This window comes from Labeo rohita, chromosome 2 (genome assembly GCF_022985175.1).
Source record: "Labeo rohita strain BAU-BD-2019 chromosome 2, IGBB_LRoh.1.0, whole genome shotgun sequence".
In the NCBI taxonomy this organism is placed as follows: Eukaryota; Metazoa; Chordata; class Actinopteri; order Cypriniformes; family Cyprinidae; genus Labeo; species Labeo rohita.
The window spans coordinates 37,691,925-37,707,605 of NC_066870.1; the positions used below are offsets into that span (position 1 = coordinate 37,691,925).

The 15,681-nt window shown below is 29.3% G+C and overlaps 2 protein-coding genes across 3 annotated transcripts; one reads left to right on the forward strand and one right to left on the reverse strand.

The window, feature by feature from the left end:
- Nucleotides 1-445: 445 nt before the first annotated feature.
- gpx4b (glutathione peroxidase 4b) lies at nucleotides 446-7,469 on the reverse strand. The gene is made up of 7 exons (XM_051131494.1): nucleotides 7,342-7,469; nucleotides 5,049-5,143; nucleotides 4,001-4,145; nucleotides 2,357-2,508; nucleotides 2,167-2,191; nucleotides 2,005-2,064; nucleotides 446-778 (listed from the first exon to the last, which is right to left on the reverse strand). The coding sequence occupies exons 1-7, from the start codon at nucleotides 7,405-7,407 to the stop codon at nucleotides 746-748; spliced, it is 576 nt and encodes a 191-aa protein (XP_050987451.1). The 5' UTR covers nucleotides 7,408-7,469; the 3' UTR covers nucleotides 446-745.
- Nucleotides 7,470-10,651: 3,182 nt separating this feature from the next.
- polr2ea (RNA polymerase II, I and III subunit E, a) lies at nucleotides 10,652-15,276 on the forward strand. Of its 2 annotated transcripts, none has more exons than XM_051137737.1 (7): nucleotides 10,652-10,846; nucleotides 12,110-12,284; nucleotides 12,360-12,475; nucleotides 12,605-12,685; nucleotides 14,504-14,562; nucleotides 14,777-14,855; nucleotides 14,983-15,276. In XM_051137737.1, the coding sequence occupies exons 1-7, from the start codon at nucleotides 10,790-10,792 to the stop codon at nucleotides 15,046-15,048; spliced, it is 633 nt and encodes a 210-aa protein (XP_050993694.1). In that variant the 5' UTR covers nucleotides 10,652-10,789; the 3' UTR covers nucleotides 15,049-15,276. The 2 variants fall into 2 exon arrangements, with proteins under 2 accessions (XP_050993694.1, XP_050993696.1); XM_051137739.1 differs by having other exon boundaries at nucleotides 10,809-10,846; nucleotides 12,110-12,176; nucleotides 12,285-12,475.
- The last annotated feature ends 405 nt before the right edge of the window (nucleotides 15,277-15,681 follow it).

Consider the following 15,681-nt stretch of genomic DNA (forward strand, 5'->3'; position numbering starts at 1 on the left):
ACTCCACGCTAATTATCCAGAAATTATTAATTGAAATAATTAAATAAAATTTCAATTAATTTACTAAGTTAATTCAAGGTTTACCAAAAAGTGATTTTGAATAATAAATCATTTATTAATAAAATAAAGATAATTTTAAAATAAACTACGCTTACTGAAAAAAAAAAGAATAAATATTTCTTAACCTTGTGATCATTAACTAACATCAGCAAACATGCAAATGTGCTGTTAAATTTTTCAAATATTACGTTTTTAGGTTAATTATTCCCTTTAATTTATGAGGAAGCTTTTAACTACTACATCTGACTAATAGCAAATTTATGAATTATTGATGTGGATTGAACCACTTTTCCACATTGATATGATGGTGAAAAACTGGCCCAACTTACCTGCATTCACATATGCAGATACAAAACATTCATAAAAGAAGAAACCACACAGGAAGTTGTGACGCTATTGTTTAATCATTACAGCTGTTCATTAGAAAAGCTTGATCGGGTACATGTCAGTGCATGCGTGACTGGAGTTCAGCTCCTCTCTGCTCGCGCGGCTCGACATCGGAGGTTTTCCCAGAGAATTTGCACGCCGGACGACATCAGGCCGTTCCCACCTGAGCACAGGCTTGAGGAACGGCCGTCACAGATCTGGGCTTCACCCTGCCAATGTCCAGCCATCGACCAGAGAGGAGACTACGAATAAAAGGTGTCTACAAACAAGGGACGGAGATCGGATTTGATCCAAATGGCTACAGGTACTTGGGAAGATCCTTTTCAACAACCTGAGGGGACAAATAAAAAAGTGTATTTTATTTTTTTATGTTATGTTCAATTATTATACACTTAATAAAATGAATAAAATAATTGTAATTGTTTATTTAACTTACAAAAGAAGTGACACATTTTAATAAAAATTAAAACAAATATAAATAACATAAAAAGAATAATACAATTATAAAAAATAAAAATTAAGTTAATTTTAATTTAATTTTAAATAAAAATGTGATGTTTATAAAATTAAAAACAAATTAAAAATTTTTTTTACAAAATGTAATTACATTTTTATAAGTCTACAAACTTAAAATTTAAAACAAATAAAAATAAATTTAATAAAATCAATGCAATTGTTTAACTTTTAGAAATAAAATGCAATATTTTTATAAAAATTAAAACAAGTATAAATAAATTTATAAATAGATAGTACTAAATAAATAGTAATAAATGTAATTATTTTTTTTTATAAGTGTAAAAATATAGATGTTATATAACTAACATTTTTTTAATTTAAACAAATTTTATAAATTTAATAAATGTAATTTAATTTTTAAAAACTGACAAACAAATACAAATACATTTAAAGGAAAGTTTAATAAAATAAATGCAATTGTTTGATTTTTATAAATTTAAAATATAAAATTTAAAACAAATACAAATACATGTAATCATTTAATTTCTAAATACAAATATTTTATTACAAATAAATAAATTATATTTAAACATGAAATTTTTTATAAATATTTAAAATATGAAAAGATCATGTTAAATTAATACATTAATAAATTAATGAAATTTAAAACAAAAACAAATCAAATCAAAATGTAATTGTTTAATATTTATATTTAAAAAAAATGTTTTTCTATAATGTAAAAAATACAAAATGAATTTAATAAATGCAATTTGATTTAATTTATACATACAAAAGTGTTATAACATTTAAAACAAATACATTATACAAATATTAAAAAAAACAACAACTTTTAATTAAAAAAAAAAAAAAGTCAATTTTATATATTTATAAAATGTAAAACAAACAAGTAAAGTATACATTTTTTCAAAAAAAAAAAAAAAAAAAAAAATTCATATATTTAAACAAAAATTATTTTGTCAAATTCCACATGTTAAAGGATTATTTATTCACATGCTTCAAACCCACATGACTCCGAATAACATGAAGGAGAGGAAACAATGCCAGAATATTATTTTTAAATGAAATTATTCTTTGACTTACGCTTGGATCGTCCATCGGTCCGTACCTCTTCACAACCTGGCCTTCTCTGTCAATGAGGAACTGATAAAAATAAGAGTCATGAGGCCACAATATTCAACATGGCAGGGAATCAGAGAATACATATCATCTATTAATATACAATTAGTTAAAAAACACAGATACCTTAGTGAAATTCCACTTGATGTTGCTGTGAAAATAAAAACAGTTTTATGCCACATGATCAATGCATTACAAAATATGCTAATCAAATTTTAAATAAATACTTTTAACATCAAGTATTAAAAAAAATATTTTTGCTAATTTGCATCTGAAAATAAGTGAAAATATGAATAAACAAACCAGTCGAACTCACTTTCCCAGAGTTCCTTTGCCTTTGGGCTGCTCTTTCATCCATTTCCAGAGCGGATGAGCCCCGTCGCCGTTCACGTCGATCTTACTGAAGAGGTCAAACTCTGCGTTGTAGCCTTTGGCAAACTCCTTGATCTCCGCCTCTGTTCCAGGCTCCTGTAAAAGCACACAAGAGCTAGAGAACCACAACACTTCACTGAATTACAAATCACAAAACACCAGAGATTTACAATGGAAGAACATGACTATATGATGACTTGAAATCTGTGAGGAATCAATATGCAGTGGCTATAAATGGTTAATAATACGCAGGGAAGATCAGAGTCATTCACAGTTCTGCATGTAAATATTGTGGAAAAAAAGCTTACACACATGAATTCAATAAACAGAGAAATAAATAAAATAATCGCTTCTTAATTTGAAGCACTAAAATTACAAACTGGAAACAAATAAAAAAAAATAAAAGCTAAAATACAAAAAAAAAAAAAATATATATATATATATATATATATATATATATAATAATAATAATAATAATAATAATAATAATAATAATATATATATATATATATATATATATATATATATATATATAAACATTGAAATAAATAAATAAATAAATAAATAAAATACATACTTGCATACATATTAAGCACTAAAATTACTAATTGGAAACAAATAAAAACTAAAACAAAGCTGAAATAAATTTAAAAAAGAACAAATTCAATAAACATTGAAATAACTAACTAAATAAATAAATACATAAATTTAATAAACATTGAAATAAATAACTAAATAAATGAATACATACATTTAAAGCACTAAAATTACTAATTGGAAACAAAAAAAAAAGCTCAAATTAAAACAAAAACAAACACATTAATTCAATAAACATTGAAAAAGTAAATAAATAAAATTAATACAGGAATATTTAACAAAAATTGAAGCACTAAAATTACTAATTGGAAAATTCAGCAAAAAAAAAACAAACAAACAAAAAAAAAAATCCTAAAAAAAATAACATGTAATTGACCAAATCACATAGAATTATTTAAAATTAAGCTAAAATGAAAATGAAAACTGTGTAATGCAAATAAATGGATTTTGCATCTCATTGTAAGATTAAATCTCACCCAAAATAATCCACTTACAGATTCACTCGTGTGACCTACTTACAGTCATGAGAGTAAACGGTCTTACAGTCTGTTCCACAATTACATTCAATCATTAAAGACAAGCGTTCAGAACTGAATGAGTTTTAATTCACAATATAATGCACACAGCAAAGTCTTGCTATTTATGCAGCATGTAAGCACTGCACAGAACATTAGTTTTCTATATGCATGGAACACTATATCCCATAATGCAACATACTTGAATTGACCTTCCATTTTCAGAACAATTTTCAACATTTACTCTCTTAACAATTTTTAAACAAAACTGGAAGAAAAAGCAAAAATAAACTGATTTCTGAGATGCAAACTGGATGCCACTCACTAGATTAAACATGCAACGTAATCAAGTCATGCAGAGCCACTATATCATGCGATACCACTATTTAAAATATTGCATATGCATAGCATACTACTTAATATGCAGAACAGAGTATATAATGCACTGCACACTGGCATTCCATTCCTGTACATACCTGCTTTCCAAACTGGTTGCAGGGGAAGCCCAGGATGCGTAAACCTTTCTCAGCGTACGTGGCGTGCATTGCCGCAAACTGAGTGTAGTTTACAGGAGTCTTACCTCATTTAGAGGCTACGTTAGTGATGATACAAACATAACCCCTGAAACACACAAACACACTTCAGACACGACGACCCAGATTCACAGAGCAAGATTACGCTCGGCCAAAGACTAAAAATAACTGCATACACAATGAAGAATGAGCATTAAAGGAATAGTTCACCTAAAAATCACAATTTGCTAAAACATCCAAGATGCAGAGGAGTTTGTTTCTACATCAGATTTGGAGAAATGTAGCATTGCATCACTTGCTCACCAATGGATGTGAATGGGTGCCGTCAGAATGAGAGTCCAAACAGCTGATAAAAACATCACAATAATCCACAAGTAATCCACAGCACTCCAGTCCATCAGTTAACAACTTGTGAAGCCAAAAAAAGCATGTTTGTAAGAAACAAATCCATCATTAAGACGTTTTGAACTAAAATACCAAGTCCACAATCAATAATAACACTTCCTTCAGTGAAAAAGTGGTCTGGCCTGATTTAGGAGAGAAATCTGCAGAGATCAAACACCGTTTACAAGCCAAAACAGTCCAATATTTGGCTGGATTTTGATGCGAGAGACAACAAGAGATGGACTTTTTCACTGTAACAACCGGTATTATGGATTATGGACTTCTGAAGATGTTAACTGATGGACTGGAGTGGTGTGAATTACTTGTGGATTATTGTGATGTTTTTTTTAAATCAGATGTTTGGACTCTCATTCTGACGGCACCCATTCACATCCATTGGTGAGCAAGTGACGCAATGCTACATTTCTCCAAATCGGATGAAGAAACAAACTTATCTACATCTTGGATGGCCTATGTCAGATTTATTACACAACTAGAAGATAAACAAAAATAAACGTAGAGAAGAAATAGTCGTTTTATTATTATTAAACATATAAGAGTGCCTGACTTAGCAAATCAATGTTTCTAAATGTATTGATCCGTTCACCTGTATTTCTCCAGAGACACTTCATTTCCATCAATGTCTTTGGCTGAGAACTCGTATATGGATTTGGCCGAATGCCAGTCGTTGGCTTGGGCACACTGCAGTAAACAGAAAGGTTAAAGGTCACGGGGTGTGACGAGTGTCTGCCAATCCCATCAAACAGATGCTGACCACAAAGCACAATCATGTGCTATAAATCAGTTGTGCAACTTCCTCATGTAATAGCTTAACTTATGAAATCCCAAAATACGAGTCATCTTTGCCCTCTGACACAGCTATGTGTGATTTTTCACTTGCGTAAGTGAAAAATCACAGTGCAAGTTATGCATAACACAAAAACAATGTACTACTTTAAAAAAAATCAGCATTAAATGTAGACAGACACATTTTATATAGTGATCATGTCTAGAGCTACTAAACAAAGCAGATTTTCCATCTGTGGGACTGTGTATAGAAAACAAAGCCGTCACATGGGATTCATCACGCTTACAGGAAACACGTAAACATCCTACAGCTGAGACTGGTCAAAGCTAAACAGATTGGAGTAATCCATTACGGGCTTACCTGATAGTTAAGACTATATGTGACCCTGGACCACAAAACCAGTCTTAAGTCGCTGGGGTTTATTTATACATTGTATAGGTCAAAATGATTGATTTTTCTTTTATGCCAAAAATCATTAGGATATTAAGTAAAGATCATGTTCTATTAAGATATTTTGTAAAATTCCTACTGTAAATGTATGAAGACTTAATTTTTGGTTAGTAATATACATCGTTAAGAACATTATTTGAAGAACTTTAAAGGTGATTTTCTCACTATTTTGATTTTTTTGCACCCTCGGATTCCTGATTTTTAAATAGTTGTATCTCGGCCAAATATCGTCCTATCCTAACAAACCATACAGCAATGAAAAGCTTATTTATTCATCTCAATTTTGAAAAAATGACCCTTACGACTGGTTTTGTGATCCAGGGTCACATGTGACCCTGGGCCACAAAACCACTCATAAAATAGCATAGTATACTTGTAGCAACAGCCAACAATTTTTCTTTTATGCCAAAAATCATTAGGATATTAAGTAAATATCGTGTTCCATGAAAATATTTTGAAAATATCCTACCATAAATGTCACAATTTAATTTTTGATTAGTAATATGCATTGCTAAGAACTTTATCTGGACAATTTTAAAAGTGATTTTCTCAATATTTTGATTTTTTTTTCACCCTCAGATTCCAGATATTCAAATAGTTGTATTTCAGCCAAACATCGTCCAAACCATACATCAATGGAAAGCTTATTTATTCAAATAATTGACCCTTATGACTAATTTTGTGGTCCAGGGTCACATATGCTGCTATATAACAGTCCATTTGTGATTAAAAAGTATATTTTTATATGTGTGAAACTAACAATTATACAAAAAAAAAAGACTCAAATAGGACAAAAACCACATAATATTTACAGTATTAACAGTTGGCATGGGGTTGAATGTATTTTAAACATGCATAATCATCTCTGCAGGTATTCATTTGATTTTACTACAGATTTGGGAGTGGCAAATGAAACTTTATGACAGGTAACTTAAGTTAAAATAATTAACCTATTTAAATAATCACATTACACATTTATTTGGAATGACTAAATCTTTTAAATCATAGTAATGCACCTGCAACACCTTACAATAAAACATGCATCACACCCACATACAAAGCACTGGTGTATTTAAGAGATGCATTGACATTTAGCCTAAATAATGTAAATATCATTGAATGCTATTGATAAAATAACCTATAACAAATAATGAATTTATAATTGAATACTTTTAATAAAATCAACATCATCACGGGTTAGTTTTACTAACACACACACAGCAGTACTGATTACTTTTAATAATAAACCTAAATAATGACACTATCATTGATTATTCTATTTTTCTCCACGTGATTTCTTTTAAAAGCCGCATGCTAAACCCAAATCTAGGCCTAAAACATCTGTCTACCAACAAAACGTTCTTTAACGAGTCGTTTTGTTAAAAATACACTTAACAAAACGAATATAAATTGATTTGAGCGCATAAATAAATCCATAGAGACGTGATTTCATCATGAAGGCTAACGGGCTAATGTTGCTCTATCGGAGTGAATTAGCAGAGACACACAGGTGCCACAAATAAACACGAACTTTGACCTACTTATAGCAGCTACACTAACTAGCTGTCAGACAACAAAAACTAGTCTTAACACACTCTTAGATGTGTTAATCAGCAGGTAAAGATGTTGTCCGGTATCTTACCATAGCTCTAGCGAAGCTCCGGCTCCCCACCGCCCCGACCAACAGCGCGCGATGTAACAACCTCATAGTACTGCGGCACAAAGCCCCGCCCAGCTACGGAAAGACACGCCTCTTTAGTCGGCCGTAGCCAATCAGAGACGGCGCTTATGTGACGACGCAAAGTCATATGATGAATACGTGCAATGCGTGTATATTTAATCATTATTAGAGAATATACAAAGATATATTAAAAATATAAAGATTTATAATATAAATATAAATAAAAATGCTTTCATTAATCAAAAACATTATATTCATCAAAAATATTTTGCTTTATTTTAAATATATTTTATGAAACATGTCTCCAAACATCTGCTGTGGTCTTTTGGTTTCAATAAAATTAATAATAACTAGATGAGTAAAGTTTGAGAACAAACTTTAAGTTGGCTTGAGAAAGCCTAGCCTGAAAGTTTGAAGCAGTTGCAGTAGCGTGATTTAACACATTGCTTACATGATTTAACACGTTGTTAACATGTTTTAGCATGATTAGCTTATTGTTTGTATTTTTATAGGCTGATTAGCATGTTTAGCATGTTACTAGCATGTTTCTAACATGGCTAACATGTTACTTGCTTGTTGTTAACATGTTTCTAGCATGATTAACATATTACTATCATGTTGCTAGCATTTTTCTATCATGATTAACATGTTACTATCATGATTAGCAAAGCTGCTAACATGTTTCTGGCATGATTAGCATGTTGCTATCATGATTAACATGTTACTAGCATGTTGCTAGCATGGTTAGCATGTTACTAGCATGTTTCTAACATGGCTAACATGTTACTCGCTTGTTGTTAACATGTTTCTAACATGATTAGCATGTCGCTAGCATGTTTCTGGCATGATTAGTAAGTTGCTAGCATGTTGCTAGCATGGTTAGCATGTTACTAGCATGTTTCTAACATGGCTAACATGTTACTCGCTTGTTGTTAACATGTTTCTAACATGATTAGCATGTCGCTAGCATGTTTCTGGCATGATTAGTAAGTTGCTAGCATGTTTCTAGCATGATTAGCATGTCGCTAGCATGTTTCTGGCATGATTAGAAAGTTACTAGCATGTTTCTAACATGATTAGCAAAGTTGCTAGCGTGTTTCTAGCATGATTAGCAAGTTGCTAACATGTTTCTAACATGATTAGCATGTCGCTAGCATGTTTCTGGCATGATTAGCAAGTTGCTAGCATGTTTCTAGCATGATTAGCAAAGTTGCTAACATGTTTCTAGCATGATTAGCATGTCGCTAGCATGTTTCTGGCATGATTAACAAGTTGCTTTCTAACATGATTAGCATGTTTCTAACATGATTAACAAAGTTCATGATTAACAAGTTGCTATGTTTCTAACATGATTAGCATGTCGCTAGCATGTTTGTAACATGATTAACAATTTGCTAACATGTTTCTAGCATGATTAGCATGTCACTAGCATGTTTCTAGCATGATTAGCAAAGTTGCTAGCATGTTTCTAACATGATTAGCATGTCGCTAGCATGTTTCTAGCATGATTAGCAAGTTGCTAGCATGTTTCTAACATGATTAGCAAGTTGCTAGCATGTTTCTAACATGACTAGCATGTCGCTAGCATGTTTCTGGCATAATAAGCAAGTTGCTAGCATGTTTCTAACATGATTACCAAAGTTGCTAGCATGTTTCTAGAATGATTATCATGTCGCTAGCATGTTTCTGGCATGATTAGCAAGTTGCTACAATGTTTCTAACATGATTAGCAAGTTACTAACATGTTACTAGCACATTGCTAGCATGTTTCTATCATGATTAGCATGTTGTTAGCATCATTAGCATGTTACTAGGGCTGCGTCCAAAGGCTCTGAAATGCTGCTTTCGGAGGCAGCATTCTAAGGCAGGAAGGCATCAAGGCACGTCTGAATTCTAATTCTGCTTCACTTTGCTGTCTCCGGAGGAACCTTCTTCTGATGGAATTTTGAAGGCAGCATAGATGTATCCTTCACTGCCCTCGATTTCCCACAATCCTGTGTGTGTGCGTCATATAGGCTATATAAATAAAGATATTCTGATAAAATTAGACTTGTTACTTTATATAATAGATGAGATACTGACCATGATATTCTTTATGAATCGTAATAGTGTAAAAAGCATAATAAATAATATTGTTTATAATAATAGTAATTAATAAAATGTTAAAAAGGTTCAAATGAGTAGTGAATAAGAATAATATTTACAATATACTACTAATAATAACGAAACGACCTGTTCTGCAGTATTACTTCCATCAGCGCTTTTATTTGTTTAAGCAAAAAGTAGCTGACATTCTCAGTCCTCTTCGGTGGGTAATGACACTGAGGTCTTTATGTATTAAAGCATTTATATATAACTGTATAAGATCGTTTTTCTACAAAATCTACAACTTAACGGTTAGGTAACCTAGCAACGGCGTCATGTTCTGCGGCCTCTGAAGTCTGTCCGACACTGTTTCTAGAGTTTCCTTCGCAGTCTTCGAAGTCACTGCCTGATAAGGCAGCAAGTCAGCTGACTAGGTTTTCGGACGCAGCCTAAAATTTTGTTAGCATGTTTTTAACATGATTAGCATGTTACTAGCATGTTGTTAGCATGATTAGCAAGTTACTAGCATGTTGCTAGCATGATTTAGATAGATTAGAAATATTAGAGTGAAGCGTAAATGAGTGTAAATGGATTAGAAATAGCACATAGAAGGGAAGCTTGATTGAGTCTCAAGGGATTCTGGGAGTTTGAATAGTGTTGCTCATTTGAACATTCCGTCAATGTAAGTCTATGGGATTTTTGGTTTTGATAGTCTGGTTTATGAAAACCGTAAGCCGGATCAGTCTGAAAAGATACAGCACACCGAGTCAGACCAGTCTGAAGGTCTGGACCGAGTTTGGTGGTTCTAGCTTGAAAGCTCTAGGAGGAGACAGATACCGAAATTTGGCTCAGAAGAAGAAGAATAATCTTAAATAGGAGATCAGTAAGTTGACTTTCTCAAACCAACTTAATAATAATAATAATAATAATAATAATTATTATTATTATTATTTCCATTACAGTTGCAGTACAACAAAACGTACACGTGAAAAGTAATAATACGTAGTAATACTTTTTAAAATATTATATATAAACAATATATGACATTAGATATTAAATGAAAATAAAACTTTACATTTATTAAAACTTAAAATAAATGCGCTTAGTTTCTAAAGTCAGGACTGCGTTAAAACCTTTTTTTTTTTTTTTTTTTTTTTTTTTTTTTGCCTGGCAATGAATTCGACACCATCCGGGGTCTTTAAGCTCTTCTGTGAGCACGTGACTCATGACAGGAAGTGCGCGGAGTTTGAAAGAAGGTTGTTTGAGAACTGTATTATAAATATATAAATATAAATAAGGACTGTGTTACCAGTTACGCGCGCTAATGGATGATGAGGAGGAGACTTATCGATTATGGAAAATCCGTAAGACCATAATGCAGGTGTGAATGTGTCTCTCGCGATTTTAACTCTCGTTTGGTAGTTGTTTACATTGAACACTTGATCATAAGATTAATAGATAGTATTTATAAGTAAATCTAAGTCAGATCTTCTACACAGGCGTTGAAATGAACAGGACAAGAAACAAAGATGATTGAAATGCATAGAAGTACAGTACTATAGTGAATAAAAAGTCACAATTGAAACTAAATATTTTCTAAATAATATTGTACACAATAATACAATTTTTTCACAGTGTAAATTGGGTTTTCATACTTTTAAATTCAAGAGAATAAACATAAGTATACATTTCACACAAAATAAAAATAATAAAATAAATGAAAATACATGTAAAAGTGATTAAAATTAATAAAATGAGATTTTTATAAATATAAAAACGTTATACATTTTCCTAAAAAGTTAAAACAAAAATAAATGTAATTATTTAATATATATAAAAAACATTTCTACATATATATTTTTAAAATGTAACGTTTAATAAATGTAACATTTAAGTTTTAAAATATAAAAATAAATTCATTCAATTAAAAAAAAAATAATTCAATTGATAAAATAATTTATTTAATTTTTCTAAATATAAAAACTTTTTTATAAATAAAAAAATTAAAACATAGAAATGTAATAAATCGAATCATTTCATTCTACAATTATTTATTCTACATTTTATAATACATACATACATATATATATATATATATATATATATATATATATAAAAATAAAAATAAAAAATTTTAAAATATAAATATTATAAATTCATTACATTTAAAACATAATAAATAAATGTAATAAATGTAATTGTTTAATTTTTATAAATCTACAAAAGTATGTGTTTCTAAAATGTAAAACAAATACAAAATAAATTTAATGTAACGTAATTTAGAACTACAAACATTTTAGCACATTTAAAACAAACATACAAATATTCTATAAAATGTTTTAAACATGTATTAAAATACATTTAATGAATTAATACATTTTTACATTAATAAAAAAATAGTTTTTTTTTAAATAAGTAAATAACTTAAAACATATATAATGTAATACATTTAATAAACATTAGTATATTAGTATTATATTAGTACATGTTTGACAGATTTTAGATCAGGGGTTTTTGTTTTTTTCACAGTATTAATTGGGTCTTTATGCATAAAAAAACATAGCTGCCTTTTACATTTTACGATGCTTAGCTGCATTTATATTGCACAAAAAAATCTAACTTCTGCATGTTTTTTCTGCTGTAGCTCTGCCATGATCGAGGATATCTGGTGACCCAAGATGAGCTGGACCAGACCTTGGATGAGTTCAAAGGTCAGTTTGGTGACAGACCCAGCGAGGGTCGACCCAGACGGACGGACCTCACCGTGCTGGTGGCCCACAATGACGACCCCACCGACCAGATGTTTGTGTTCTTTCCAGGTGAGCTGTGATGCAGGAGTCCACGTGACACTGGACATTTCACATGTGCTTATCTGAGTGTTTTGTGTCCGTCAGAGGAGATGAAAGTGGGCATCAAGACCATTAAGATGTACTGCCAGCGGATGCAGGAAGAAAACATCGCTCGGGCCATTATCGTAGTTCAGACGGGCATGACGCCTTCTGCTAAACAGGTACAACACACATACAGATCTCACCTGAAACCTCTAAACCACAGGAAATTAGGTGCAGGCAAGCAGATGGATGGATAATTAGTGGTTTGTAGTGTATCAGCTGACCTGTTTTACCCAATGATTTTGCAGTCGTTGGTTGATATGGCACCAAAATACATCCTGGAACAGTTTCTACAGCAAGAGCTGCTTATAAACATCACAGAGCATGAGGTCAGATCTTTTATTTATTTATTTATTTACAAAATGTAATAAGAAAAAAGGAAAATAATCCAAATTCTATTCTATTATTTGAATTTTATAAGCTCAGTTTATTTAAAAAAATCATATTGAGATTTTTTTTATATTATCAAATATTTGATTTAAACTGATTAAACATACAAAGTACGTTACAAGTACTACAAAGTACTAAATTATAATTTTGTCTCTCAATCTAAATAGCAGTATAATTTTAACCCAGGCTCAAAAAATATTTTCGATATGAATGTTTAAAAAAATTTATTAAAACGTTATTTAAAAATAATAATATTAATAATTAATTATTAAAAATCATATTGGGATTTGTTAAATTTATAAAAATTGCAATTTGTACTGTGATGATGAACATTTAAGCTGTTAAAAGAACAAAAACTACTAATTTGTAGTTTTGTCTTTAATTATTAGTATAATTTTTACCCAAGCATAAAATATTTTAAAAATATATATATTTAAAATCTTGACTAAAATCTATATTATTTAAAACATTAATCATATAAATATTTATTTAAAATCATATTCAGATTTGTTATATTAACAAATATTGTGATCTAGTAAAACAAAAACTACTAAATTATAATTTTGTCTTTTTTATATAATTATTAGTGTGATATTAACCCAAGCACAAAAATATATAAATATTTAAAATGTTGATTAAAATATTTATTTAAATCATTAATCATATAAATATTTTAAATATATATATATATTTATTAAAAATCATATTGAGATTTGTTATATTAACAAATACTGTGATCTAGTAAAACAAAAACTACTAAATTATTATTTTGTATTTTATTATAATTATTAGTATAATTTTAACCCAAGCACAAAAATATATAAATATTTTAAGTATTGATTAAAATATATTATTTAAAACATTAATCATATAAATATTTTAAGTAGAAATATTTATTAAAAATCATATTGAGGTTTGATATATTAATAAATATTGTAATGTAGTAAAACAACAAAAACTACTAAATTATTATTTTGTATTTTTTTATAATTATTAGTATAATTTTAACCCAAGCAGAAAAATATATATACATAAATACATATTTTCAATATTGATTAAAATATATATTATGTAAAACATTAATCATATAAATATTTTAAATACAAATATTTATTAAAAATGACATAGAGATGTGTTATATTAACAAACATTGTGTTCCGTTAAAAGAACAAAAACTAATAAATTAATTTGTTTTTATTATAATTATTAATATAATCTTGGTGGAGGCTTTAGATAAGCCATACTGGCTTTTTGCCTTCTCTGGCACTGAATATGTATCAGTATGTCCTTGGTGTTGTATTTCTTTTTTGTGCAAAAAAAATATATATATATATATATATATACTTTAAACACAAGCACAAAAATATCAAAAAATTTAAAATATTGATTAAAATATATTAAAAAAATTATAATATAGATATTAGAAATATATTTTAAATATAAATATTATTTATTTAAAAATTATATTGAGATGTTATATTAACAAATATTAGTCTGTTAAAAGAACATAACATACTAAATTATAATTTTGTCTCACAAACACAAAATATTTTATATTTTTACATAAAAAAAAAAATATATATATATATATTATTTGTAAAACATAAGTATTATGAATAGAAATATTAAGTATAAATGTTATTTAATTTTTTTAATACTAATATTTATGTGCATTACAACAAAACAAAATCAAAAAATAATAACAAAAACAGGAAATCTTTAAATTATTCATGATTGTTTCTGTTTTTCTCCTTCAGTTGGTTCCTGAACACATTGTTATGACAAAAGAGGAAGTAACAGAGCTGCTGGCCAGATAGTATCCATAGCAACGGTGTGAAGTGATTCTTTTAAAGTGTTAAACGGAATTGCAAAAACGATTGTTTTCCAAAACCGTTGTTCAGAAAAACAGGTCGTCCTGTTCCAAACTCACTCACTCTTGACTGAGTAAACTTGGGTGAAAGAAAGTATTTCAACACTTCAGGCTGATAAGTATTTGGCTCTTCTCCGTCACTTTTCTTGACTGTAATCAGTAAACTCAAGGAGACACAGTTACCCAGAATTCAGTCTGGAGATCCCGTGGCACGATATTTCGGGCTGAAACGAGGACAGGTGAGTCTGAAAACATTTATTAACACATTCTTTGAGTTTGAAGTGTCTACACCTGGATATCAGCATTGAAAAGCACACACTGGTGGAGCAGTATTTTGTTATAAAGGTGTTCATTTCTGTCAAACAGGTGGTGAAGATCATCCGACCCAGTGAAACGGCTGGACGATACATCACATACAGACTCGTACAGTGAACGGCAACGTGTTTTTATTTTTCTTTAATGTCGATCTCGAGCTACAGATGTTTTGATTTATGTTTGTCATGTGACAGGTTTTTCATTGCTGTCTGATTTTTTGGTTTGTTTTATAATGGACGATTGAGATTTCTGTGACGGACGGCAACAATTATGAATTCAGATTTATCTTTAATTTCCATAAAACTTGAATCTTGGAAAACAAAAAATAAATCAGTTTGTGTTTAATGAATGGTTTTGTTACTGTGCTGCTGTAAATATTTTAATGCACTAACTGCAGAAACAAAAGTTCAATCCCAGCTTCCGTATACTTAAAAAAGAATTATTTTTTTAAAAATTATATCTATCTATTTACTTTTTACAATATTAATATTTAAAATAAGATAAATATTATTTATATTTCTAATTATATATTATTGTAATTATATGAATATTTTAATGCACTAATTGCAAAAACAAAAGTTCAATCCCAGCTTCCATATATGTAAAAAATATATATATATATATATATATATATATTAAAAGAATTATTAAAAAAATTATCTATCTATCTATCTATCTATCTATATCCTCTTAATAAAAAAAATACAATATTAATATTTAAAATAATAAAGATAAATAAATATTCAAATA